At 45.5% G+C, this 26,533-nt stretch overlaps 1 protein-coding gene across 1 annotated transcript in view; it reads right to left on the minus strand.

Annotated features, from left to right (window-relative positions):
* LOC120910430 (cadherin-23-like) overlaps window positions 1–26,533 on the minus strand; it is a 245,796-nt gene that overhangs the window by 178,018 nt on the left and 41,245 nt on the right. Inside the window, exons 6-8 of the mRNA XM_040322190.1 lie at window positions 25,657–25,729; window positions 25,435–25,551; window positions 3,311–3,423 (exon numbers count right to left, since the gene is read on the minus strand). Of these exons, the coding sequence (XP_040178124.1) occupies window positions 3,311–3,423; window positions 25,435–25,551; window positions 25,657–25,729 (303 nt within the window). The remainder of the gene's footprint in view (window positions 1–3,310; window positions 3,424–25,434; window positions 25,552–25,656; window positions 25,730–26,533) is intronic.

Below are 26,533 nucleotides of genomic sequence, written 5' to 3' on the forward strand. Positions count from 1 at the left end.
CGGGGCTGGTTGAGCGGGCTAGATCCCTTATAGGGAGTCCCTCTGCCCCGTTGGGCTTCAAAGCGGAGCAGGTAGGGCGGGCTATGTGGGAGAACCCCCTCACACACCCGCCATTGCCACCCAGGGCATGGAGAAAGGTGGCAGATTGCCTCTGGGGGAGGCCTGCCTACTCCCAACTCCTGCAGTCCGGCTCCTCTCTCGAGTACACGCACAAAATACACTTAAAATTTTTTTTTTTTTTTAACAATGACACGTTTTGAGACAACGTGTCACTTTTTCAGTTAACACAGTAATCTGTAACACAGATTAGCTTGTAGACTGGATGCAGATTACTCAGTAGTGAGGGCACAGCCATGCTCGTTGCTGAGTGCTCTGCATCAAGCCTACAAGCTAATCTGTGTTAACACCTTTTGTCTGAGGAAGTAAAATGTTGTCACAAAACAAATATTTTTTCATCACGACTACAGTGGTCAGCACATTTCATCCCTCGCATGTCTGCAAAATCATATTAAACAATCCTGTCACAGAATACACAATTCTTTTTTTGACACTTCACTACCCAGATGTCCCTCAAAAAGACCTAGGACTGGGCTCCCCTGGGCATTTCTGCGCCTGCATGAAGATGAATTTTCCCCAAGTGCATACTACAGATTTCATTTGCTATTAGATTGTGGTCATTTGCAAATTTGACAGATGTAAGTTATACTATACCTATAATTATACACTTTTACCCAATGATCTTATGCTCCATACTTGAATGAATACTACACTATAAAGGTCTCTCTTGCCTACCCTTTTTCTTTTTCTTGTGGTTATCCCAGAAAACTTGTGTGTTCCCACTCTGAAACCACATGGCCAAAATGTTAATGAATTTTTCTCTCTTGTTTGTACTTCTCTAAGCTCTTTTTTAACCACTCCATAAAACACATTTTTTTCCAGCACTTTATAGCATTGCAATGTTCCACATAATTGAGGTTTACAGTTTAATATGTTTGATTTCAAAATCTAGTCTATGACAACACCTTCATCCTAAATTCAAGGTGACCAATTCAAGGGCTATACTTCAGAGATTATTTCTATCTGTATGCCCTGCTGGGGTGTTTTGTCATTTATATGTTGACTAAAAACTATGTACTCAACATTTCTGTAAAGCCATAACCTTTTTATATTTTGGAAAGAAGGAAGTATTATAACCCCAGTCAGGTTTTTATTACTAGAAACTGTAGTGATCTATGTTGACTTAAAGTAGTAGTGAAGTCAAAATGTTACAACCTGCTGAGAGGCAGATTTCTTATATAACAGAAGAGACCCTAGCCTAGAGGTCTCTTCTGTCACAAATGTCCACCTTGCTTGTCAGTGATAACGTGATCTGAGTGTGCGCATGTGCAGCTCAGACCACATTTGATGACCCGCTCTGTGTGCTGTGGTGAAGTGACTTTTGTGTGCATGCACGGGAGTGATGTCACTGCGGCCCAGCCATTCAAGCAATCAAACATACGAAGCCTACAAAAAAGACCAGTGAATATGGAAGTGACGGGAGAGCCGAGACAGCACTGCGCTGGAGGGCTATATTTGCAGGTAATGCTTTGCTTTCCATTGTATGTTGTACAATGTATGCTTTGCATACCATTGTATTGTCAGAAAATTGTGCTAAAATGATTAATTATTCAGGGACCTATCCTTATCCTTTATATAAATAACTACAACTTTAAGAAAGGAACCTTGTCAGGTACCAAAACATTGGCAGTTTTCTTTTTACATTTAACAACTCTTTCACAATTAAACAATGAAAAGAACAGTGCTGGTGACTTTCCTCATTTCTATTTGCAATGAACAAAGTCAGCTGTTGTCATTTTGCGCACCCACAATTTCCACTGGTTGAGAGCTGTATGAAGTATGGCTTGAAAGGCGGTTAGAGTTCCCCCATAGATATCAATAATTGATAGGCTATAGTTCCCCTATACTAATAATGCATTATAAGGCTTGTTAGAGTTCCCCCTTAGTGATTAATGCTTGTATGAAAATGTATCCTTGAGCTTCTAGGAGAAGCCAGGAACCTTGGCAATATTATTATATTATTATGTCCTAGTCAAAGAACATAAACATTAGATAAGCTGCAGTAGACATTAGATATCTGCAGGGCACAAAGAAGATTGCTATATATTACTTGTATAACCTAATTACTTGCATATGATTGGCTGGGACAAGGGCATTCCCTGCTTGTTTGGTTTGATTATGAACACATGAGAAATAAAGTCTAGTTTTGGACATACCATTAGGTAGATTCAGAAAGAGTTAGGCCGTCCTATCTTAGATTGCAATGTTTTGGCTGACCGCTAGGTGGCGGTTCCATTGCGGCCGGCGTAGATTATGTAAATGAGCTTGTACGCCGATTCACGAACGTACGTGCGGCCACCGCAGTCGAATTACGTAGTTTCCGTAAGAGATAGGCCGCCTAAGCCAATGTTAAGTATGGCTGTCGTTCCCGCCGCGAAATTCGAAATTTTAACATCGTTTGCGTAAGTCGTCCGCGAATTGGGATTTACGTCGTTTACGTCCACGTCGAAATCAATAGGCCCATACGGCGTACTTAGCCGCAATGCGCCCTGGGAAATGTAGGCGCCCGGCACATGCGCAGTGTAAAAAAACATCAAAAAACGTTGAGGTCAAGCCTCATTTCCATACAACACGCCCCCCTCCAACCAATTTGAATTAGGCGCCCTTACGCCCGCTCGTTTTAGGCTACGCTGCAGAAAATTAGCAGGTAAGTTGATTTAGAATCACTACTAGCCTAACTAATTTACGGTGGTGTAGCCTAAACAGGCTAGGCTATGCTGCCCTAAAGTAAGGCCAATGTACCTGAATCTACCTACATATGTGCATGTGGATGTTTTTGACTACCAATGCATTGGGGACTTTTCACACATCCAGATTGTCCTTAAAACCCGGGTCTAGTTGAACCAGCAACCTAACATGGCTTTTGCACAATCTTTATTAGTCTGTGTCCCACTGGGGAGATCCATCCTTTTTGTCATGGTGGCCTTTGTTTGTGGAACAGAAAGTGATGGAAAAGTCAAACTTTTATAGTTGTTACAGGAACAGAAAGTGAGGCAACATATTTTTGGTGACGCCTAAAAGGAAATTTCCTAGGCGTTGCACAATTTTTTCTCTGACATAACTCTAATCCACCACTTAAATTATTTAATTCTCTGAGAAATTTCAGCCTAGTCCATGTAAAAAAATCAGCCAAAAGTGTTGTAAAATGTTTTTTTAAACTTCATGAAAAATTAGTAATCACAAATGTACTTACTGTAGCTATGCCTGTTTTCTGATTGGGGCCTACACCACCATCCATTGCACGGATAATTATGATATACTCTGATTTTACTTCGCGATCCAACAGGGTTGTTGTAGTGATTTCTCCTGTTAGAAGAAGGTATAAAAGAAAATTATACTTAATGATTAACTATTCAGGTGCCTACCCTTATCCTTTAGAGCAGGGGTGTCAAACTCCATTTCATTGTGGGCCGCATCAGCATAATGATTGCCCTCAAAAGGGCCGGTTGTATCTGTAAGATTAGATGTCCAGTGCATCCCCTTACATTAGATGTCAAGAGTCACCCCATCATCAGAAGTTGAGTCCCCCACTCTCCCTTACATCACAGTGCACCCCCTTTCCTTATACTGCTGCTGGGAAGAATCTGGATGCATTGATTGAAAGTAAGGGTCTGGAGGAGGACTAGAGGAGGGCTGGAGATCTCCTGCAGATGCAGGAGAGGTGCGAGGGACACATTAAATGGCCTGGAGGGCCGGATTTGGCCTGCGGGCCTTGTGTTTGACACCTGTGCTTTAGAGCCGAGGGACTGCTAAATCAAGGCATTCTAAAGAAAGAACCTACAATCAACTCAATAACTTGGAAAACTCTAACATATATTATCTGACAAATGTGCTGATGCAATGGGGTAGAAAATCGACAAACTGCAATAAGTATCATATTCTAAATGTAACAGTTGAATAAAAATAAAAATGTGAAAATATGACAAAAACTTTTAAAGAGAAGCTACAGCAGACCAACAAAGTAACTACAGGATAAGCTAATCTTGATTCACAAAAATCTTCCAAATAATGTAACACAGGGGTGCCCAATCAAGATGGCTATGAATGTGGCCCAACACAAAATCGTAAATATACCCAAACATTTTGATTTAACACATGCTGTTGAAGCAAATTTGACAGGGTATCTACAAGTTTTATCTTCCCAAAGTAGATGAGACAAAGTAGATGAGCATCTTGAGGATTCCTTTAAAATTGTTACTCCATCCATCCAACCAGTATTAGTTTATCAAAAACCGTGTCAAATATCACATTCGTTTTAGGTTGCCCTCTTTTACTGTTTTAATAATAAATATTACAAAAAATGTAGTTTTTATTACTCCGATACATTATCTATATCAGTGATCATTAATTTGTAATCTGCCAGACATTTTCTCCTCATCAGCTATCTTTGTTGATAGTGTAATTTATGTGTGGCCCAAGATGATTCCTCTTATTCCAATGTGGTACAGGAAAGTCAAAAGTGGACATCCCTGATAACAAATGGAAATATATATGAAAACTGGAACAAAATTTAAGCTATAGTCCAGATCAAACTATCTGTATGAATCTTCTATTCCAAGAAGTAACATCACTAGAAAACTGATAAAACAAAAATAATAATCACAGCACCGTTTTTTTTTTTTTATATCACTTAGGTGTTTAGAATTATTTATAGCAGCTGGTTACTAGTAGAAGAATAAGTTATCTGGTTCACAGTTTTGTCTCTGCATTTTTCTGTTTTGTGGAAAAGCAGTGCTAGGAGCATAATCATAGACACATAGGGGTGGGACCTGTGTCCCCTAATGCCAAAAAATGAAGTTTAGAATAAGTACAACATTCCCATTTTCTTTCTCATTCATTAAGCCACAGAGGAATTTAAAGACTGTCGGGTTGTCCAAAAGCAGTCCAGCTGACAGTGGGCAACAGCAAAAAAACAGTAACAGGTCCACAAACAAAAAAAAAACAAAGACTGCCTGCAGCTCAAAGAGCTACCTAAAAAAAATTCTAAGGCCAAAGCCGATATTAAATGAGGCCAGAATATCCATCTGGAAAAATGTAGAGAATGTGTGAACCAGGTGGCAGACTTGGAAGTCTGAGAAACTGTAGCATGGTGCTGAAAAGTTCAAAAAGAACTGGTGGAAGTGTGTAAACTGATCCCTAAGACTTGAATGATGATCTGCATAAGCCACTGAGCAATGGAAGAATGAGGTGTAGGTCCCCCTTTACAAAGACCATCAACAGCGGCAGAGAGTTTGTGCTTCTAGTGAAAGCAGTGACTGAGGTTGAGGTGAAAGGCTGAAACTACCTTGAGAGGGAAGATCTAGGCCTCAACAACACCTTGCCTTTATGTAAGACCAGAAAGGGTTCTTTACAGGATGAGGCCACTATCTCAGACACTTACCTCACAGAAATTATTGCAACAAGGAACATAACCATGTGGATGAGAGAGGCAAGGGAAATATTCCTGATTGGTTTAAATGGTGGTCTCTGGAGTGCTAAAAAAATTAATTGAGATTTCGGGGGGTCATGGAGAAGCCCACAGGGAGTCAAATAGACAACATCCTGTACAAAGGTCTTTATCAAAGTGTGGGAGGCTAGCAGTCGTTGGAATAAAATAGCAAATTCCAAGATCTTACCCTTGATGGTGCTGAGGAACAAATTGTTGGGCCAAGCCCCATTGCAGAATGGCTAGGATACATCCCACAGGGAATTGTCTAGGGTAAAAGTAAAGTGTGCCTTCCATGTGTGGTGATAGACCCAGCGGGAAGTAGGCTTTCTAAATTTTGTTTAGCATAGTGGGAATCATCAATTCACGGATGCCTCTGTTTTTCAGAAGCTGGGCTTCAACATCCATGCCGCTAAAGTCAGCAGCCTTGAAATAGGGTGGTAAATCAATCCTAGAGATACAAGATCCATACTGAAGAGTCCGTCTGGACCGTCTGCCAGGAGTCCGATTAGGTCAGAGTACCACAGCTACCTGAGCCAATCGAGAGCTATGAGGACCAATGGAATGCCCTCCATCTCAATTCTGTGGAGCAAACAAAGAAAGTTTCAAGGTAGGAAAGGCATTAATCAGGTTGAACTGATCCCATGGAGCCACCAGAGCACTCCATGTTTCTACCAGTGCATTCCTGTACCTGTAGACAAACCTGACAGTTGTTGTTGAACCTGGAGGCCAGGAGAGCCACATCTGGCATCCCTCACTTGTAAAACAGGTCCTGGAACACCATCTGGGTATACCATTACCCCAGGTCCAATTGCCTGCCAATTTTCCATGCCTGGATTTAAAATTGCAGACAAAGTTGGAACATGAAGTTCTGCTTAGGACAGGAGTCGAGTAGAGGGCAATTCCCAATGAAGCTATAAGAGAGTCGAAGGATGGCCTAGATCCAAGCAGAGGTCAAATTCCAGGGCATCAGTGTCAAGCCCTTTAGGTTGCACATTGCCGAAAGCATTGGAACTGTTAGTGGATTGTGAGCTGAAGGCACCCATGACAGCAGAACTGTGTCAAGGTGATTTCAATCCAACAAATCAGTCCAATCCACCCAGCACCATACCCTTCTTACCCTTTGTGCATGGGCAGGGGTGATACCTTATCATAGCTTCACATCTAAAGCTAGCATACTGAATGGGTAGACCTAAAAAAAATTGATTTGTGTAATTTGCAATCAGGAGCAGCAGTGGGGTGTTTCCTCAATGCTGAATGACAGGAAAGTGAGCACGGACAGTGTAAGTGTGATACGTCAGCGCTCTGTCCCTCAGTGTTAACCTCTACTGTAATAAACCGATAAAGTCAACTTCTGATGCTCCTTACAAAATAAATCTATAAAGACAGGGGTCTAGACCTGGAGAGTGCTCTCTAGATAACAATGTACAGATCTGAAGTGCACCACAATGCAGAGCCCAGTGCCTGAAGGTCCCATTCCAGCCCAGCCCTGCCATATTCAGTCCAGTGGGAGATCTAAAGATTATCTGCAAAGCTAGTGCTGAGGAGTCACCAATCCAGATAGCTACAGTACATATAGAGACCAGCTCAAGCAGAAATGTAGTAATCCTGGTTCAAGGAAAAAAACAAAAAATAGTGGGGTACCACATTTGTGTTTCCAAAAGGGGTATTTTAACAATGCAGTTTATATAAACGAAACCTAAATACCTGGTTTTAGGTGGGGTCGTCCATTAAAAGAAGAATTACTAATTCAAAAATGTTAGAAATATAGTAGCATGCTTTAGAAGAAAAGAAACCTAACATGTTTTGATAATGTTGAAAGCGTATGTTGTTAGTAATAATTCCCTCTACCACAAGTTATCTTTTATATTTTAAAATGCTTTTGCAAAACATCTTCTTATGGGCTTCCAAGTTGTTGTTTTTTTATTTGCAGCCTTTTTAAAAATGTTCAATATATTTTGGTTGTACAACCAAAAGACTGAAAATACTTAGCCTTGCTGCCATTGTTTTTCACTAAAGCCTCATCTCTTTAATAGTGTTTCACTTTCCCATACTCCCAGAGCTTCTTCATTGATGGACAGAATCAATAGACAAATAAAAATTGGAGCATTTCAGGTGTAGGAAGCTATGGCAGTCTAAGTACAGCATGGTCTACTATAATTTACAAGCACTATTTTTATTTCAGCTATATAACTTTTACAGAGGCTTTTCAAACAAAATAACGGATGACATGGATAATGAAACAGGCACGCCAAGTTTCCATTACTCAGGATATGACTTATCCTTTTCTTAGACAGGTTCCATTGGGTTTTGCCCATCCGTGCTTGCTTTACTGAATATAATGACCTTTACCTGTCACTAGTACAACCATCAAGAAGAAAACTGCGTCAGAATAAAAAAAAAACAGTTTCTTGCAAACTACCCAAAACATGGTTAACTTAGGATGTTTTTTTTTTTCTCCAGAGGCAGTTTATTACCGGTAGGGATATGGATACACGTGACCCTGGCAATGAAAGTCTCATGCATGAGTACTTTGTAGGGGGAAAGTAGAAGTATTTTTTTTTCAGCTTTGAATTGCAGGTCTTGAGGTCTCAGGATTACCATACATAGAGTATATGTTATTAGGACCCACAAAAGTCTCTGAAGGGGGAGGCACCAGTTCTCAAGCAGCACTAATAGCAGAAATGAAGCTTTGTGGTGAGTCCAATAAAGATAATTCCCAATTTGTTTATTTAGCAGCAAAGGGCCAGATTCACAGCTGAAATACGCCGGCGTATCTACTGATACGCCGGCGTATTTTCAAATTTGCTGCATCGTATCTTTAGCTTGAATCCTAAAACCAAGATACGACGGCTTCTGGCTTCGATCCTACAGGTGTACGGCTTTGTACGCCTTCGGATCGTAGGTGTAATACTTCGGCGCTCGCTGGGTGGAGTTTGCGTCGTTTTCCGCGTCGGGTATGCTAATTAGCTGTTTACGGCGATCCACGAAGGTACACGCGTTCGTCGCATTCTCTTACGTCGTCGCTAGTCGGCTTTTCCCGGTGTATAGTTACGGCTGCTATTTCTTGCCTTATATTTAGACTTGCCATGTTAAAGTATGGCCGTCGTTCCTGCCTGTAAAACTTGCAGCGGTGTAACGTAAATGTGATACGTTACGCCGCCGCGGATTTACGCAATTCTACCTGAATCTTCCTGAATCTGGCCCAAAGTGTCTAAGCATTAGTACTCTTGCTTTACAGCATTAGGAACGTAAATTCCCCACCAAGGACTTCTTTGTGAGGTCCACTTTCTCCTACAATTATAAGACATATATGCCCTGCCTGCAGCACATACATTGGACAGTAAGTAGGCGTGTACATGTGTCCACAATATAAATGTGTATAAATGTACTTTAGGCACATGTTTTACACAGGATCTTTTAGCTCCCTCTAGCAAGAGCAAAAACCTTTCTTTTATTTGGAAAATATGCATATACCCCTTAATCCATGGACCGCACAGGGCTGTGTTTTACCGGCACGGGACTGCACAGGTGTTGCGTGTATTCCTGTGCTGACAGTCCTGTAGTTGTCAATTGAAAGGCATTGACTGCACAGACACAACCGATACTCCCAATTTTACGTCGTTGTGGATGCAAGTTCATCCACATAGATGTCACAATACCCTGAAATGCGCTGTGTGCTGCACAGGGCACATATTAAGGCCTGGTTCACACCTATGCATTTTGTTGTGCATTTTCAGTTTTCCAGGAACACACTACAGTCCATTTAACATCATTTAACATGGTTTCCTATGGGCCATGTTAACATCTGTGCATTTTATGGAAAGGGCCAGGGATTTTTTTCTAGTATTTGGTTCAATAGACTTCAATGGATCAAAAATGTGTTGGAATATGCAACCTGCAACCTGTATAGGTATGAACCAGGCCTAAAATGCCCCTGTGAATGAGGCCTAGTGCTTTATACTACTACTACTTACAGTATATATTATTTGCCAGTTCTTACAATGCAGTCTACATGGAAATTGACATTTAGGTTTGTAATCTTAGTTTTTTATAAACAATGGCACCTGTCTGAAAATGCTGGAAAATAAATCATTTGTAAGCATACAACATAGGTAAGCTAACTGTAAATTAATGCTATTAAAAGGATAATCTTTAAAAGAAAATAAATATTTGAAATTAGTCAGGATGGATGGTTATTTTCCAATTGTTTTCACATAAGAGTTCCTGGGCAGTGCAGATTTGGCCAGTTTGCAGCTCCTGCAAGTATTTACATCTTTAAATAGCAGCAATTGGACATGTCTGGTTCATAGAATACATAACAATTTAGCTTCTTAAACAGGTGAATTAAATTAAGCAAGTGTAGTCAGAATCAGCTGCTGCTTGTTCAGTGAGGCCCGGAGCAACTGGAAGTCAGTGTAGGGCCGGCCATGACAGGGTTAACAGAAACCCTAGTAGCTGTGGGGGGAGGAGCAGAGCAGGGGAGGAGAGATCACAGATATCTCTTACTCTCAGTTTCCCGGGCAGAGGCAGCGTGGGGGAGTGAAGTGCCTGCTGTGTCTGCTCAGCCTGCAGGGATTTCGCTTGTCCCAAATTGTCACGGCGATGGCGGCGATCGAGGATTTATTCGGGAGATTGAGGGCGGAGGCGGCTATCCGGGGTGAGGACTGGCTGCAGAGGCAGTTGGGGGCGCTTTTATCGCAGGATGGAGGGGACATGGGGCGCATGGCGTCGGGGCCTAGCCGCGTCCAGACCGGACAAGCAGCATCGGGGCCGGAGCACACAGGTGTGGTGCTGGCGGAGTCGGGGCCTGAACGGTCGGTCCGGGGAGCAGTGCGGGCACACGGGGACACAATTCAGGTCGCATCGGGGCCTGATCACACAGGCATGGGAGCAGCGTCGTCGGGGCCTAGTCACACAGGCCGGGGGGCCTCGCGGACGCGCTCGTCCCGCCCCCCCCCGCCGGTATTCGCCCAGTATATCCCCGGGACGGCAGAGGGGGGATAGTGGACATAGCAGGGCCCCTTCGGGCCCCCCCGCGAAGCGGGCGGCGGGTATTGTGTCGGAAGGCCCAGCCGGGGGCACCAGGAGTAGCGTGGGTGCAAGGGGGGGACGGCCAGGGGGCTCAGATGCGGCGGCCTTGCCTGCCCGGCGTGTGGATCAGGCAGTGACGGGCCCGGTGGTGGGGTCTCGGCGAGTGGGATCGCAGGCCACGGTGGCTAGCCCCCCAGCTTCCTCGGCTAGCCACTTGCAGGAGGTGGAGCGCGTCGGCAGCAACAGGGTTACGCCAAGCAGGAAAGCGTCGGCAAAATCGCCGCACGGGTCCAGGGCCCGCAGGGGGAGTGAATCCGGCCCTGGGCCTTCGGCCTCCGGGACCGAGCCGCCCGGTGGGTCATCATCGGAGGAGGAGGATCGGTCGGAGGGAGAGCGGTCGGGATCTGAGGACGAGGTCTTGCCCAGGACGATACCAGCAACGAGGGATTCGAGACGGTCGGCTGATGGGATTGCTTCCACGCAGCCCGGTAAGTCATTTTACACTGATGTTTCTAATAGGCAATGTGTTGATGTGGTTGAGAGGAATGTGGTTGTTGCACCGGCGTCCCAGGTTACGGATGCACAGGTGGGTATTGCTGGAGGTGATGTGGGTTTGCAAAGGTTTTTGTCGGGGTTAGAGGCTCTGGTCAGTCAGCTGAAAGGGGGGGACAGACCTCCCGCAAGCCCGGCGGCGGCTTGGGGGCCGGTCGGGGGAGCTACGGGGGTGGCCGCGGCGGCGGTGGCGGCTGCCACTACGCCGTTGGTGGTAGCTGGAAAGGAGGCAAGTGGGGGCGGTTTGGGGGCCGGGGCATCAGTGCAGCCGGAGGTTACCGCCGAGTCGGCGGGGGCCGCTTCAAAAAAACGGGATTTAGTACGGCTAGCGGATGAGGCTAGGGGACAGGTTTACACCTGTTACGATGCGCCGCTGGGGTCGCATCTGAAACAGGAGGTACGGGAAAAGATCTGGAAGAGCGAGTACGTGGAGATATTCGCGCTGTTACCGCTGGAAAAATTCAATTTGGACAGGGTAAAACCAGAGGATTCTAAGAAGGAAGATGAGGAGAAGAGGAGGTACAGGCTAATACCTCGCACGTTTGCAAACTGGTCGCAGGCGTATTCCATTTTGGCCAGTGTGATTGGCAAGAAGAACCCCGAGCACTGCTCGGCGCTCTTCAGTTACCAGGAGGCGATCAGTGAGGCCTACAGGTGCTATGGGGGCACAGGTTGGATTAGATATGACGAACAGTTCAGGCAACGTCGGGCGATCAGGCCGGAAATTCGTTGGGACGCCAAGGACATTAGCCTTTGGATGCGGCTTATGACGGCTCCGAGGACGTCGGCGCCGTTTTTTCAGGGGGGGGGCGGCGGAGCCTCTTCCCTGGGACAGTCGGCCGGAAAGAAAAAAGGGGTTTGTTGGCAGTTCAACGAGGGTAGCTGCAAGTTTGGGGGGTCGTGCCGATACAAGCATGAGTGCTCCGGGTGTGGGGGTAATCACCCCTCTTCCCGCTGCTTCAAGCAGGGCAAGGGACGTCCCGGGGATTCTTCAGGTAAGAGGGAGCACCCCGGTGATGGTGAGAAGGATGCTGCCGTTTCTCGGTAGGTATCCGGACAGAGCGGCGGCTCAGCTCCTGGAGGAAGGTTTTACTGTGGGGTTCCGTATTCCTTGTAGCTTGACGGTGGTTCCGCCGCTGTCCAAGAATTTGCGTTCGGCTCTCCAACACCCCGAAGTGGTTTCTGAGAAATTACGGAAGGAAGTGGGGCTAGGAAGCATGGGGGGCCCGTTTGAATTCCCCCCTTTGGAGGGTCTGGTGGTATCACCGTTGGGGGTGGTACCGAAGAAGGAACCAAACAAGTTCAGACTCATTCACCACCTCTCATTTCCGAAAGGGGGGTCGGTAAATGATGCGATTGATGCGGGCGATTGTTCGGTGTGCTACACATCGTTTGACGCGGCGGTGGGATGGGTCAAGAAATACGGTCGGGGGGCGTTGATGGCCAAGTCGGACATCGAGGCGGCCTTCCGGCTGTTGCCGGTGCACCCGGACAGCTTCAGACTGTTGGGGTGTCACTGGGGAGGGGAGTTCTATGTGGACAAATGTCTGCCCATGGGCTGCTCGGTATCCTGTGCGTTGTTCGAACAATTCAGTTCCTTTTTGGAATGGGTGGTGCGAGACGTGGCGGGAGTGAATTCAGTCATCCACTATCTAGATGACTTTCTCTGCATTGGACCGGGGGGGTCACGGATTTGTGCAGTTTTGTTATCTACGCTAGAACACATAGCGGAACGTTTTGGGGTGCCTTTGGCGCCCGAAAAGACGGAAGGTCCTAGGTCTGTCATTCAATTCCTGGGCATAGTCATAGACGCCGAGAAGATGGAATGTCGTTTGCCGCAGGATAAGCTAGAAGGCCTCAAGGCGGAGGTCAGGGGTATGATTGGAGTGCATAAGGTGCAGCTGCGGGCTTTGCAGTCGTTGTTGGGTAAGCTGAATTTTGCCTGCAGGATTATCCCGATGGGGAGGGTTTTTTGTCGTCGGCTGTCGGCTAGCACTGCGGGTGTTAGGTTGCCCAATCACTATGTGCGGCTCGTGAAGGAGCATAGGGAGGACCTGCGGGTATGGCACTTTTTTCTAGAGGGTTTTAACGGCAGGGCCTTGTGGATGTCCGGCCCGGTCAGCAATTTTGACCTGGAGCTGTATACAGATGCGGCCGGGGGTGCGGGCTTTGGGGCCTTCTTTCAGGGTCAGTGGAGCGCTGGCTCTTGGCCGCAGTCTTGGGTGACTGCGGGCTTTACAAAGAATTTGGTGCTGCTGGAGCTGTTTCCAGTGGTGCTGGCGGTTGAGTTATGGGGCACGTCTTTCCGGGATCGGAAGGTGCGTTTCCATGGGGATAACTTGGGGGTCGTGCAGGTGATCAATCGAGTTACCGCATCTTCTCCCCCAGTGATTCGTCTCCTGAGACACTTGGTGCTGCGCTGTATGCAGCTGAATGTGTTTGTGTATGCGGTGCACTTACCGGGTGTGGACAATGTCGTGGCTGACGCTTTGTCTCGGTTTCAGTGGGACAGGTTCCGGGAGCTGGTGCCGGAGGCAGAGGAACGGGGGGTCCCTTGTCCGGAGTGGCTGTGGCAGATTCCATTGGAACAATCTCCACCTGGATTAGGAAATCGTTGAGTGCGGGTACTTGGGCGGCCTATGAGAAGGTATGGTCGGAGTGGAGCGATTTGGTGAGGGAATCAGAGGTTCACCTTTCGGGACCGGAGGTGAGGACACTGGTTCTGTATTTTTTGTCTAGAAACATGGAAGCGGGAGTGTCGCCGTCGGCGTTGGATAAGAAATTGGCCGGGTTGGCATTTCTGTTCAAATGGCAAGGGTGGCCGGATCTTACAAAGGACTTCTGGGTGCGACAAGCTCTGAAAGGGTACAGGAAACAGGGGCGGCGACCTGACGCTCGCCGCCCGGTGTCTTTCGAAGTTTTGAGAGGAATCCTGGCTAAAGTGGGGGCGATATGTTCATCCAGGTTTGAAGTTACATTGTTCCGCGCGGCATTCGCGCTGGCATTTTTTGGGGCCTTTAGGGTGGGCGAGCTGGTGAGCCCGTCGAAATTGGTCCAGGGGGGCATGGGAGTTGCGGATGTCGGTTGGACCCCGGAGGGGGTCACGTTGTGGCTCAGAAGGTCCAAAACGGATCAGAGTGGCAAGGGAAGGGCGGTTCATGTGTTCCCAATTGAAGGGTCGGAGTTGTGCCCGGTCGGGCTGGTAAGGGACTACCTGGACATACGTCCGGGGGTGGGGGGCGCCTTTTTGGTACACGAAAATGGGTCCCCGATGTCACGATATCAGTTTGTGGCAGTGTTTAGGAAGTGTCTGGGGGCATTGGGCCTGGTGGCAAAGGAGTTCTCGGCTCATTCCTTTAGGATCGGGGCAGCTACGGAAGCGGCAAGGAATGGACTGGGTGAAGAGGCAATAAAGAGGATAGGGCGTTGGGAATCCAGGCGGTTTCAATTATATGTTAGGCCGCAGCTGGTGGCTAGTTTGGGTTGAAGGTCTGGGGAGTGGGGTTTTGAGTTACGGGGCAAAGGGGGTGACAGGGATTACTCAAAAGCGGGTTATCTCTATGTGGGTATGTTGGTGACGTGTTTTTTTTTTGTTTACTGTTTTTCAGGTACTGGACCGCTTTTGGTCTGGATAATGGGCCACTCCTATGTGGTTCGGGGGGCCAGACGGGCGGATGATCGCCCGACCGGTCGCCAGCTGGGAATATCGAGACAGGAGGCGAGTGTAAGGTGGTTGGGGGTCACCGGGATGTTATGGAGCAAGGTGGTGCCGGAGGTGCACAAATTTGCACAGCTGGACAGGCCACCGGAGGTTCTGGTTATTCACGCCGGGGGGAATGATCTTGGAGTGAGATCGATGATGGAGATAGCACGGGACATTAAATTTGACTTTCAGCGGATCCGGATGTCCTTTCCGGATACGATAGTGGTGTGGTCAGACATGGTGGCCAGGTCAACATGGAGGATGGCCAGGTCGGTAGAGGGGGTGAATCGGGCGCGCAGGAAGATAAACAGAAATGTGGGGCGGTTTGTGCTCAGGAACGGGGGGCTAGTGGTTCGGCACCCCGAATTGGAAGTGGACACATGGAGATACCTCAGGAGTGATGGTGTTCACCTCACGGACGTGGGGATTGATATGTGGGTGTTGCGTTTAGAGGAGGGGGTACAGCAAGCGATGAGGGTGTGGAGGTGCTCCCATAGGTAAGGGGTTACCTTTGGGTGCTGGTGGCGGGTGTTTTTGGACTTTGCAGGAGAAGATATTACCCCAAAGATGGACGCCAGTACCCAGCGGTGGGAGGGGTCCTGAAGGGGTTTCTAGTTCCCAGTCTACTAATGTAGCTGGAAGGTTGGTGAATGGGGGCACTGCGGTCAATGGTCGTCTTTGAGCCAGCTTCGGCTTGAGGCCTATGACCAGAGGTTAGGACACCGCAGTGCCAAAAAAGTGTTACATAGTTACAAAGTTTAAAGGTTAACGAGTTAAGGGTTAATGGGTCCTGCAAAGTCCAGCACCATGTTAGAGAGGTTATTATCTCAGGAAATAAGTGTTTTTTCTCTATGTGTTATTGGTTTTTGTTATTGGTTATTTATGATTATTTAAAGAGTATTTAAAATAAAGGAGGCTGCTACGGCCAGTTTTTACTCCAACACTAAGTAGTGGTCTCATTATTTATTAAAGGTTAAGTGGGGGTATTAACTGTAAAGGGGCTTTAGCGGTCAGGGTGAATTCTGGTATACCATAGTCAAGTGAGGCCCGGAGCAACTGGAAGTCAGTGTAGGGCCGGCCATGACAGGGTTAACAGAAACCCTAGTAGCTGTGGGGGGAGGAGCAGAGCAGGGGAGGAGAGATCACAGATATCTCTTACTCTCAGTTTCCCGGGCAGAGGCAGCGTGGGGGAGTGAAGTTCCCACCCACCCTCCCTTTATTCTGGGGTTTTATTGATTACGGTATTGATGGTATATGGATAGATTGGTATGTGGTTTGGTGCTGTTTTGGTGTTTTCTTTTCTTTCAGGTTTATGGATCACGTTGTCGTGGCAGTGGCGGGTGTTTTTGGACTTTGCAGGAGAAGATATTACCCCAAAGATGGACGCCAGTACCCAGCGGTGGGAGGGGTCCTGAAGGGGTTTCTAGTTCCCAGTCTACTAATGTAGCTGGAAGGTTGGTGAATGGGGGCACTGCGGTCAATGGTCGTCTTTGAGCCAGCTTCGGCTTGAGGCCTATGACCAGAGGTTAGGACACCGCAGTGCCAAAAAAGTGTTACATAGTTACAAAGTTTAAAGGTTAACGAGTTAAGGGTTAATGGGTCCTGCAAAGTCCAGCACCATGTTAGAGAGGTTATTATCTCAGGAAATAAGTGTTTTTTCTCTATGTGTTATTGGTTTTTGTTATTGGTTATTTATGATTATTTAAAGAGTATTTAAAATAAAGGAGGCTGCTACGGCCAGTTTTTACTCCAACACTAAGTAGTGGTCTCATTATTTATTAAAGGTTAAGTGGGGGTATTAACTGTAAAGGGGCTTTAGCGGTCAGGGTGAATTCTGGTATACCATAGTCATGATACATTCACATTTTTGCCAACAATATTTTTTTGGTTCAAAGAATTTGTTTAAAAAAAAAACCTTTCATGCTTGCAGCAATACACCGGTACACATAAAAATAATGTTCACATATGTGTACACAGCATGCAATTTTGCATGTGATTTCATTTAACCCCCCCAAAAAAATCTAAATTCAGTGGGGCTTTTAGTTACGTTCACAATGTAGATAGGCAACATCATTATTCAACACTTATTTATTGTGTTTTGGATATAACAGGTATAAGGTTAGCCACAATTAACCCGTTCCCGATGCAGATATACTGCAGCAGAATGGCTTCCCTGGGCGAAATCCCATATGGGTATGTCCTTCCCATTTTTGGCCATCCCATTTTTGAGCATCCTTTTTTTAACCAAAAATATGTAGAAGAATCTATATTGGCCTAAACTGATGAAGAAAATTAGGTAGATTCACAAAGAGTTAGGCCGGCTTATCGGTAGATAAGCCGACCTAACTCCGAATCTACGCCGCCGTATGTTTTAAGCGTATGCTCAAACAGAGATACGCTTAAACAAAGCTAAGATAGGACGGCTTGCGCCGTTCTATCTTAGCTTGCAATTTTTTGGATGGCCGCTAGGTGGCGCTTCCATTGCGGCTGGCGTAGATTATGTAAATGAGCTTGTACACCGATTCCCGAACGTAAGTAAACAAACCGACATCATGTCTGGCCATCCAGCCATACTCAGCCATCCCTCTGTCATACTCAGCCATTCATCTTTGGCAATACTCATCCATCCATCCTCAGGAATCCTATTCCCCCAGCCATACTCAGCAGTACCCAGCCATACTCGACGATACCCAACCGTACCCAGCCATACCCAACCGTACCCAGCCATACCCAACCGTACCCAGCCATACCCAACCGTACCCAGCCATACCCAACCGTACTCAGCCATACCCAACCGTACTCAGCCATACCCAACCGTACTCAGCCATACCCAACCGTACTCAGCCATACCCAACCGTACTCAGCCATACCCAACCGTACTCAGCCATAGTCAGCCATCCACATTTTTGGCTCAACCATGCTCAGCCATCCTGATCCATGGCTCAGCCATCCCCATTCATGCTCATCCCTGCCACATTAGTCCTCATTCATGCCACTACAGTGCCTCACAAAAGTGTAATTATTAATCAAATTAGATTTGAGAAATGTAGGCCCCTAGAACACCTGATGGTGCTCTCTGAATGTTGGGCCTCTGTATGTGGCCAGGCTGTGGAAAAGTCCCCTACATGTGGTATCGTCATACTTAAGAGGAGTAGGAGAATCTAATTTGGGGTGTCATTTTTGGTATGTACATGCTATGTGTTAGAAATATTGTATAAATGGACAACTTTGTGTAAAAAAAAAAAAAAATGCGTTTTCATTTTCTTTCCACATTTACCAAAAACTTGTAGAAAAAAATGACAGGTTCAAAAGACTCATTATGCCTTATAGATTATATGTTGGGGTGATTTCTTTCTGAAATGGGGCAATTTTTGGGGCGTTTCCATTGTCCTGGTGCTCCAGGGCCTTTAAAAAATGCAAGAGGTAGTCAGGAAATTAGATGTGTAATTTATGCTCCTAGAACGCCTGAAGGCGCTCCCTCAATGTTGGGCCTCTGTATGTGGCCACTCTGTGTAAAAGTCTCACACATGTGGTATCGCCATACTCAGGACGGAATATCAGAATGTGTTTTGGGGTTTAATTTGTGGTATGCATATGCTGTGTGGGAGAAATAACCTGCCAATATGACAATTTTGTGGAAAAAAATTAAATAAAAAATACATCTTGATTTAGAAAATATTTTGGGGAAAAATTATAACTTCAAAAAACTCACAGTGCCTCTTAATAAATAGCTTGGAATGTCTACTTTACAAAAAAGGGGTAATTTGGGGGTATTTGTGCTGTCTTGGCTTGTTAGGGTCTCAATAAATGAGATGGGTTGTCAGTACTTCAGGTGTGATCAATTTTCAGAGATTGGCACCATAGCTTGTGGACTTTATAACTTTCACAAAGACCAAATAATATACAGCAATTTGGGTTGTTTTTACCAAAGATATGTAGCAGTATAAAATTATGAAGACAAATTACTAATTTGCAAAATTTTATAACAGAAACAAAGAAAAGTGCATTTTCTTTACAGAATTTTCGGTCTTTTTTCTTTTATAGCGCAAAAAATTAAAAACCCAGCAGTGATTAAATACCACCAAAAGAAAGCTCTATTTATGTGAAAAAGGGACAAAAATGTCATATGGGTACAGTGTTGCACGTTGCATTCAAAATGTGAGAGCGCCGAAAGCTGAAAATTGGTCTGGTTAAGAAGGGGGTTTAAGTGCCCAGTGGTCAAGTGGTTAAAGCCTGGTACACACAGGTAGTTTTTTTTTGTTCAAGCCAGCTTGCTGAACTAAAAAAAAAAGCTGAGGAGCTTTCTGTACTAACTATGCAATGTTAGTACAGCAACCTCCTTGCTGAGCTATGGTGTTTTGACTGGGCGATTGCCCCCCTGTTAGAACACATTTGTCTGCGCTGGTTTTCCAGCATGCCGCATGCCCGCTTGACAGAAGCCGGATGTTAGGCTGGCTTTTGTCATACAGGCTGCCGTACATACTGGCCGAATTGTCAGCTGGTTTCTGTCGAAAACCGGCCAATATTCAGCCCGTGTGTACCAGCCTTAACCTCCCTGGCGGTATGATTCTGTCTGGAATTACGTACCAAAAGCGGTACATTTATTTTGCAAGGAAATTGGTGTTTTATACTGTAGGCCTGTAATTTTTAGAAATAACTCACTTAAATCTGTCCAAGCAAGAGTCTTGTAGGCATCCCGGGTATGATTTTTTTTTTTTAAAACAAAATTATAAATTATAATATAATAAATAATTATAAATAATTATAACAAATAATAATATAATTATAATAAAAATTATTCAATAATGTAATCAACTCAAAATCACTGAAATTTGCAGTTGCAGAATTGTCGCTGTCATTATTTTATTTTTTTTATGACGAATTTCCCCGCAAATCGCTATCGCACAATTCTGCAAGTGATTATAATTTATTATCGCTGTTTTCTAGCGGATCTAAAACCATTTTTGACATAAAGGGACACTTTTGGACAATCTACAGTTTGCAGGCAGAAATGACATTTTTTATTATATAAAAGTACATGCAGGACACTGGGCAGACCACTAGGGACAAGGGGTGTGTGTATTTTTTACATACAGTACTGTAATCTATAAGATTACAGTATACTGTATGTAATGTGTTTGTTTACTTTTTTGAATTTGGCGCCGTTCTCCGTCCCCGTGCGTCGTAACGTCGCAGGGAACGGAGATCGGCGTCACACGGGGACTGTGAATCGAGCGAGGAGGTCCCGCTCGCTCACACAGCGGGTGGCATCGCTGGATCCAGGGACAAGGTGAGTAAACCAAGCCTGTGGATCCAGCGAAAGGTAAGCCCGTCCAGCCCGAGCGCGACTCGGGTTTGCCGATCCTAACATGTAAAACCAACCCCGAGTCGCGCTCGGGTTTACCGTCAGGGGGGTTAAAGCAATTCTTTTGCTACAATAATACATAATGTAAACACAGTGCCCCCTGCAAAGGCAGATATAAAGCTTAAATGAAAAGTATGGCCAAAGCTCTTTGTGCCATACTTCTCCTGTTGGTTACAAGAGTGCACTTAGTGACCCAGAATTAGCCGGCTAAAGCCCAATGTCTGCTGACGTCACAGAGCTGCCCCAGGCTCTGTAGGGATTAATTTAAAAGTGGATTTTGGTGCTGCTTTATGTGCCTATAAAGTGCTTATTTGAGGGGAGGGGCAATATTTAAATCATATATACACAGTATCTTGTTGGATGTACAGTGATTCACAATAAAATGAATTTGTGCTGATAACATACAAAGTGACCAGTGCTACCATATCAAGGACTTTTAGTGTGGACACATGATGTTTGAAACATCTCTCAATCTCATAAGGACTTATTTATTGGAGCACTGGTCACTTTATATGAACTATGGAATTTTGGTTACTAAACGTAATATTCATTGTCATTTTTTCCTAATCACATAAGGGTTTATGACTTGCAGCACTGGTCACTTTATATGAATTTTAAAAGAACGTAACAGTTATTGTCATTTTTTAAGCACTGGTCACTTTGTATGTTATCAGCACAAATTAATTTGATTGTGAATCACTGTACATTGAACATGATACACTGTGTATATATGATTTAAATATTATCCCTCCCCTCAATTAAGCACTTTATAGACCCATACATTAGCAGTGCCAAAATCCACTTTTGAATCAACCTATCATTTTCTGACCCTACCTTGGTAGTTATTCATAGTGGAGGCAGCAGCTACATATACAGTACACATAATATTCTCTATTGTCCATAGCGCAGAATCATAAAATACACTCAGGCTCTGCAGGGATCTGCAATAATGTCAGGATCCGCCCAGATGCCTGACCGGCAGCTGGCTCAGCCTCTCAGCATGCCGCCTCCACTGAGGGGCAGAACAGAGAGAGGTGACTGACATTCACTGCTCTCTGAAGACTGAGAACTAAGTGATCAACAGGGGACAGATCCACACTTCTCTTTTAATTCTCATCTCTCCTCTGCTGTCTAAAGAAACTGCTGTTTAAAAAAACTTCAAAATCTGACACCTCTAGAGGCGACATACTTTTGATTCCATGCTGCTTTCAATGGTTCCTCCTGCTGGGCCTATGTAAGCTACATGACACAGTGGGAATGTAGAAGATGGAAGGAGCAACCACTGAGTGCAGCAGGAGACCAGTAATATGACAATGCCAAAACTGTCAGATACTAAACATCCTTCGAGTAGCGTTTTCTCCTAAATACACCAGACCAGCAGTGAGTATTATGTATCTACTTTTGCAGGGAGCACCTTGATTAAATTTGACTTATGTGACAGCCTCTTCAACCATCATAATTTAAAATAAAATAAATCTTCTATCTAAGGTAATCGGGTTCAAGTGAGTGGCAATCCCCCTGCAGTTATTTTCTCTCCATACATTTTAATTGTCACATAAGTACCACAAAATAATTCTAAATGTGCAACAATTTTACTGTGTATCTTTAGGGCCTATACAGAAAGTGACCATACTGCACACAATATTATATTATTATACACGATTTATATAGTGCCAACAGTTTACGCAGTGCTTTACAATGTAGAGGGGGGATAGCACAATTACAGTACAGTTCAATACAGAGGGTATAGGAGGGCCCTGCTCGTAGAGCTTACATTCTAAAGGGAGGGGGTGGTGGTACAAAAGGTGATGTGGGTGGCTCAGGGACAGTTGTTAGGTGGGATGTTGTCAAAGTGCAGCACATTTCAAAGCTCATGGCAAATGTGTGATGCTGCATGTGTTGTAGTGCAAATCCTAACAAAATTTAAGGAACAAGTAATTCTGCTTTTGCAGTGCCAGTAGAAAGATATTTAAAACAGTCTTGTGTTCAAAGTGACCCACAATAAATGCTTAGGGGCCATGCTGTAGTTAACAAGGTCCAATGAGCTGGATGGCACTGACTAGTGAGGGTGCAGGCTGGGAAGAGGTTCATCCAGACCCAAAGCATGCTGTAGAAGTAGGAAGAGATAGCCTGGCCGCCACATAACTCACCAGGCTCAACTGGTTAGCAGGTAAAAGCAGCCTCAGCTTGATTTATCCAGGTCATGGCCCCCAACATGTTTCACCCCACTTTAATCATTGAGGTGGTGGGGCCAAACAAATTGGGGGTGTGGCCTGGATAAATCAAGCTGAGACTGCTTTTACCTGCTAACCACTTGGTCCGGTGGGATGTGCTACAGCCAGGCTATATCTTCCTATTTCTACAGTGTCTTATGGTCAAAGATACTGCTAAAATTGTCCCACACATGGCATGTGGTCTTTGCTTTTATGGCTCATCTCCAATGTTGCTGCAAACCTTTTGAACAGAAAGAACAAGGAAAAGTCTGCACTAGTGCTGTTCGACTACAACCATGCTAGATTGATTGGAAATTTACCAGAACCCAAATCTCAACACCATTGAAGTTATTGGTGATGGGTGGGCTGTTGGGCGGTCTTCTATAATGGCAATGTTACATGCTGGGAATTGTACTTCCATATTGACTGTGTGCTTTCTGGACAATGGAAGTTCTAGGACTTTTAGTTCTGTATTATGGGAATGGGTAAGGGGTACCAATCTAGGGAGCAGATATCTAGAAACCTCCATAGTATAAGGAGGCCTTTCAGATTCCACATTGAGTCCATCTCACCATTTAATCATCATCTCCACCTGATTTTTTTGGGCACACAAGAGGTGGGTATAAAGACACTTTCACTCAACATTTGGACATAGGTAATTTGAAAGGAAAAGGTGGCAAATTAAACTTAATGTTGTGTGACAGCAGGCAGGTAAAATCGCCTGGTTGCATCCAGGATGGCAGGTATGTGTGTCCTAGATTCAGGCTCTATACAGATTTGTTCCACTAGGGGGAAGTGCTGAGGGCCCTGCAGTGGTGAGGTAATGAGCCCAGCTGAGGTAAGTTGGCTCATTAGGGCCTCTACAAAATTCCCAGCATGCTTAGAGAGGGTGCGCCATAATGGAACCAGTTTTGTGTGTGTGTGTGTAGACTGGGGAGCGTGATACCCATGTGTGTTGTGAGACAAGTCTTATGTCCTGTGCAGTGTTGCCATCCGCCTATCAATTTACGTGCAAACCATAAATTACACCCCATTTCCGCGGTGTCCGTGAATGTCCGTTACGTGCAGCCGGTGTCGTAAAAAAGATGGCTGCGCAGTAACGTAATGTCGCCGCCTGGCGTCATTTTTAAACAGAAGCCGCCACTCGTTCTAAGTTCTCGGCAGTTCCACAGGGGGGGGGGCGCAACGGTGCAGAGAGGAGCATCGTGACGGTCCACAGGAGGACATTACTGAGGGAAGAAGCCGGCTAGGTATAGGAGGACACTGTAGAGGAGGCCATCTCCTGCCTCTGACCATCTCCTGTCTGCAGTCTCTGACTGTCTCCTGTTCTGAGCCTTTTACCATCTCCTGTCCTGAGCCTCTGACCATCTCCTGTCCTGAGCCTCTGACCATCTCCTGTCCTGAGCCTCTGACCATCTCCTGCCCTGAGCCTCTGACCATCTCCTGCCCTGAGCCTCTGACCATCTCCTGCCCTGAGCCTCTGACCATCTCCTGCCCTGAGCCTCTGACCATCTCCTGCCCTGAGCCTCTGACCATCTCCTGCCCTGAGCCTCTGACCATCTCCTGCCCTGAGCCTCTGACCATCTCCTGCCCTGAGCCTCTGACCATCTCCTGCCCTGAGCCTCTGACCATCTCCTGCCCTGAGCCTCTGACCATCTCCTGCCCTGAGCCTCTGACCATCTCCTGCCCTGAGCCTCTGACCATCTCCTGTCCACAGCCTCTGACCATCTCCTGCCCACAGCCTCTGACCATCTCCTGCCCTAGCCTCTGACCATCTCCTGCCCACAGCCTCTGACCATCTCCTGCCCACAGCCTCTGACCATCTCCTGCCCACAGCCTCTGACCATCTCCTGCCCACAGCCTCTGACCATCTCCTGCCCACAGCCTCTGACCATCTCCTGCCCACAGCCTCTGACCATCTCCTGCCCACAGCCTCTGACCATCTCCTGCCCACAGCCTCTGACCATCTCCTGCCCACAGCCTCTGACCATCTCCTGTTCCTGTATTCTGCCCGCAGGCTCTGAACATTTCCTACATCATGTCTGCAGTCTCTGAGGGGAGTCGGGAGAGGAGTCATGAGTAGGAGCACAGCTGGGATCATGGGGGTCACGGGAGAAGTCGGACATATGTGGACTGTGGAGAGCAGACTATAGGAAAACCAGAGCTGCCAAGCTGGAGCCATCTGACTGAGCCTTGCACGATGCACCTGAGAGGTGGTCAGTGACAGCGCTGCCAGGCCAGTCTGGGGGGGGGGGGTTGCTGATATAAAAGGAGTGAATACAATAATGTAAGGGGCACTGATATAAAGGTTCCCCCTTTATTAATAACTTCCCTTACCTAAACGCTTGTATAAAAAAAGTTTTTTTTTCTGTCAAGGGAACTGCCATTTTTTTAAGCCAGTGTACATTGACCCTTAAGGCCTAGTACATCCGATCGGACTTTACGACAACAATTGTGTGACAGCAGGTTTTTGTCAGATAATCCGACCATTTGTACGCTCCATCGGGCAATGGTTGTCGGAATTTCCCGACAACAAATGAGGGATAGCATGCCCTCACATTTTCCTAAAACAAATGTGTGTTGTTGGATTATCCGACCATGTGTAGAAGTCCGTCGGACTAAAACCCAAAGTATAAAACACACATGGTCCGAACTAGTGCCAACCATAAGACAACATTATCAGAAGTTGCCCAAAGGGTGACGCTAAAGAGCAGAAAAACCACATAGTTTCGTATATGTTGGCTGAAAAAGTTCTACCGTCTGTATGCAGAACAAGTTCACGGCCAACGCCCTTCGCACAAAATCCCACAGATTTGTCCGATGGAAATCCGATTGCGTGAACTAGGCTTTAGAGCAGGGGTGGGTAATCTCGGCCCTCATGCCTCTGCCTCTAGGAGTCATGTATGTGATTGTCAGGGTCTTGCAATGTCTCATGGGACTTGTAGTTTCAAATCAGCTGGAGGGCCGAGTTTGCCCTCGCCTGCTTTAGAGTGTTCTATTTAAAAAGATAAGCTTACAGTATTACCTGATCGGGCATTAATACGAAATTGAGGTGAGCCTTCCAAAGTATATATAATAGATTCTTGGCCATATTCTCTAGATCGATCCAAATCTGTTGCATTCAACAGAAGTACAGTTGCGCCTGAAAGAATCGTAAAAAAAATATATATTGAGTACACTATGCTGTACTTTGTATAGACTATTGTAAACTTTAGTTGCTATTGGAAGTGGATATGCACTAAATCACCTGCTATGATGTTTTCCAGCACCGTGATGATGTAAGATGAGCGACTGAATGTGGGAGGATTGTCATTTTCATCCTGCAAAACAAAGCATATATAGGAACTGTGAAGCATTATAGATGATGAATAATGGAAAATCCAGTAGAGTGAACTGAATTCTACAACCCACATTACAACAATTTACCCAATAATTTGTGAACCAAAAAGCTTTTTCTATGGGTGGCATTTTTATCATTTCATTATGCATGTCCTCACATTCTCCTGTGTACCTCTCTCTCCATTCCCACAGCCAATTAGGTAAAGGTTCGCCATTACAACCTCAATATTAAAACATTGCAGGAGCACTATCATTTTCTGCTGTCAGACACCTTCCCATCGATACTCAATGCCTTCATTTGTCATAGAGTCACCATCATATTTCTATGGGGGATGCTCTAAACATCATAATGTCATCAAGAATTCATCACAGTCACAAAGTGCAATTATTAATTGCCTATGTTCACTTCTGTCAGTGACTCTTCTTTTTCAGTATGCTATAACCGTTGTCACGCTATTTCACAAAACTAAGAAACCAACAGCAGTTAGATAAGGATAATTTCAGAGTCAAAGTCAGGCGAGGAAACTGAAAATGGTAAAAGACGAGTAAGGAGATTGAGGGCTTTTTGGTTGGTTGCTGATTGGTCGGTAAGTTTGAGCCTGGATATTCTATGAGATTGAGGGCTAGTTGCTACTTGTTTTCCGTCAAACACAGTTCTGGTCAGTGAAGAATTCAGTGTTAAAATATGTTTTTTAAAGTGCTTTGCCCAGAAACATTTTGCCATTGCATCTGAGCAACAAATATGAGATGTATTGTGTGTATATTTTTGAGTGATACAGCCACCA

The sequence above is a fragment of the Rana temporaria genome, chromosome 8 (assembly GCF_905171775.1).
Source record: "Rana temporaria chromosome 8, aRanTem1.1, whole genome shotgun sequence".
Classification (NCBI taxonomy): Eukaryota; Metazoa; Chordata; class Amphibia; order Anura; family Ranidae; genus Rana; species Rana temporaria.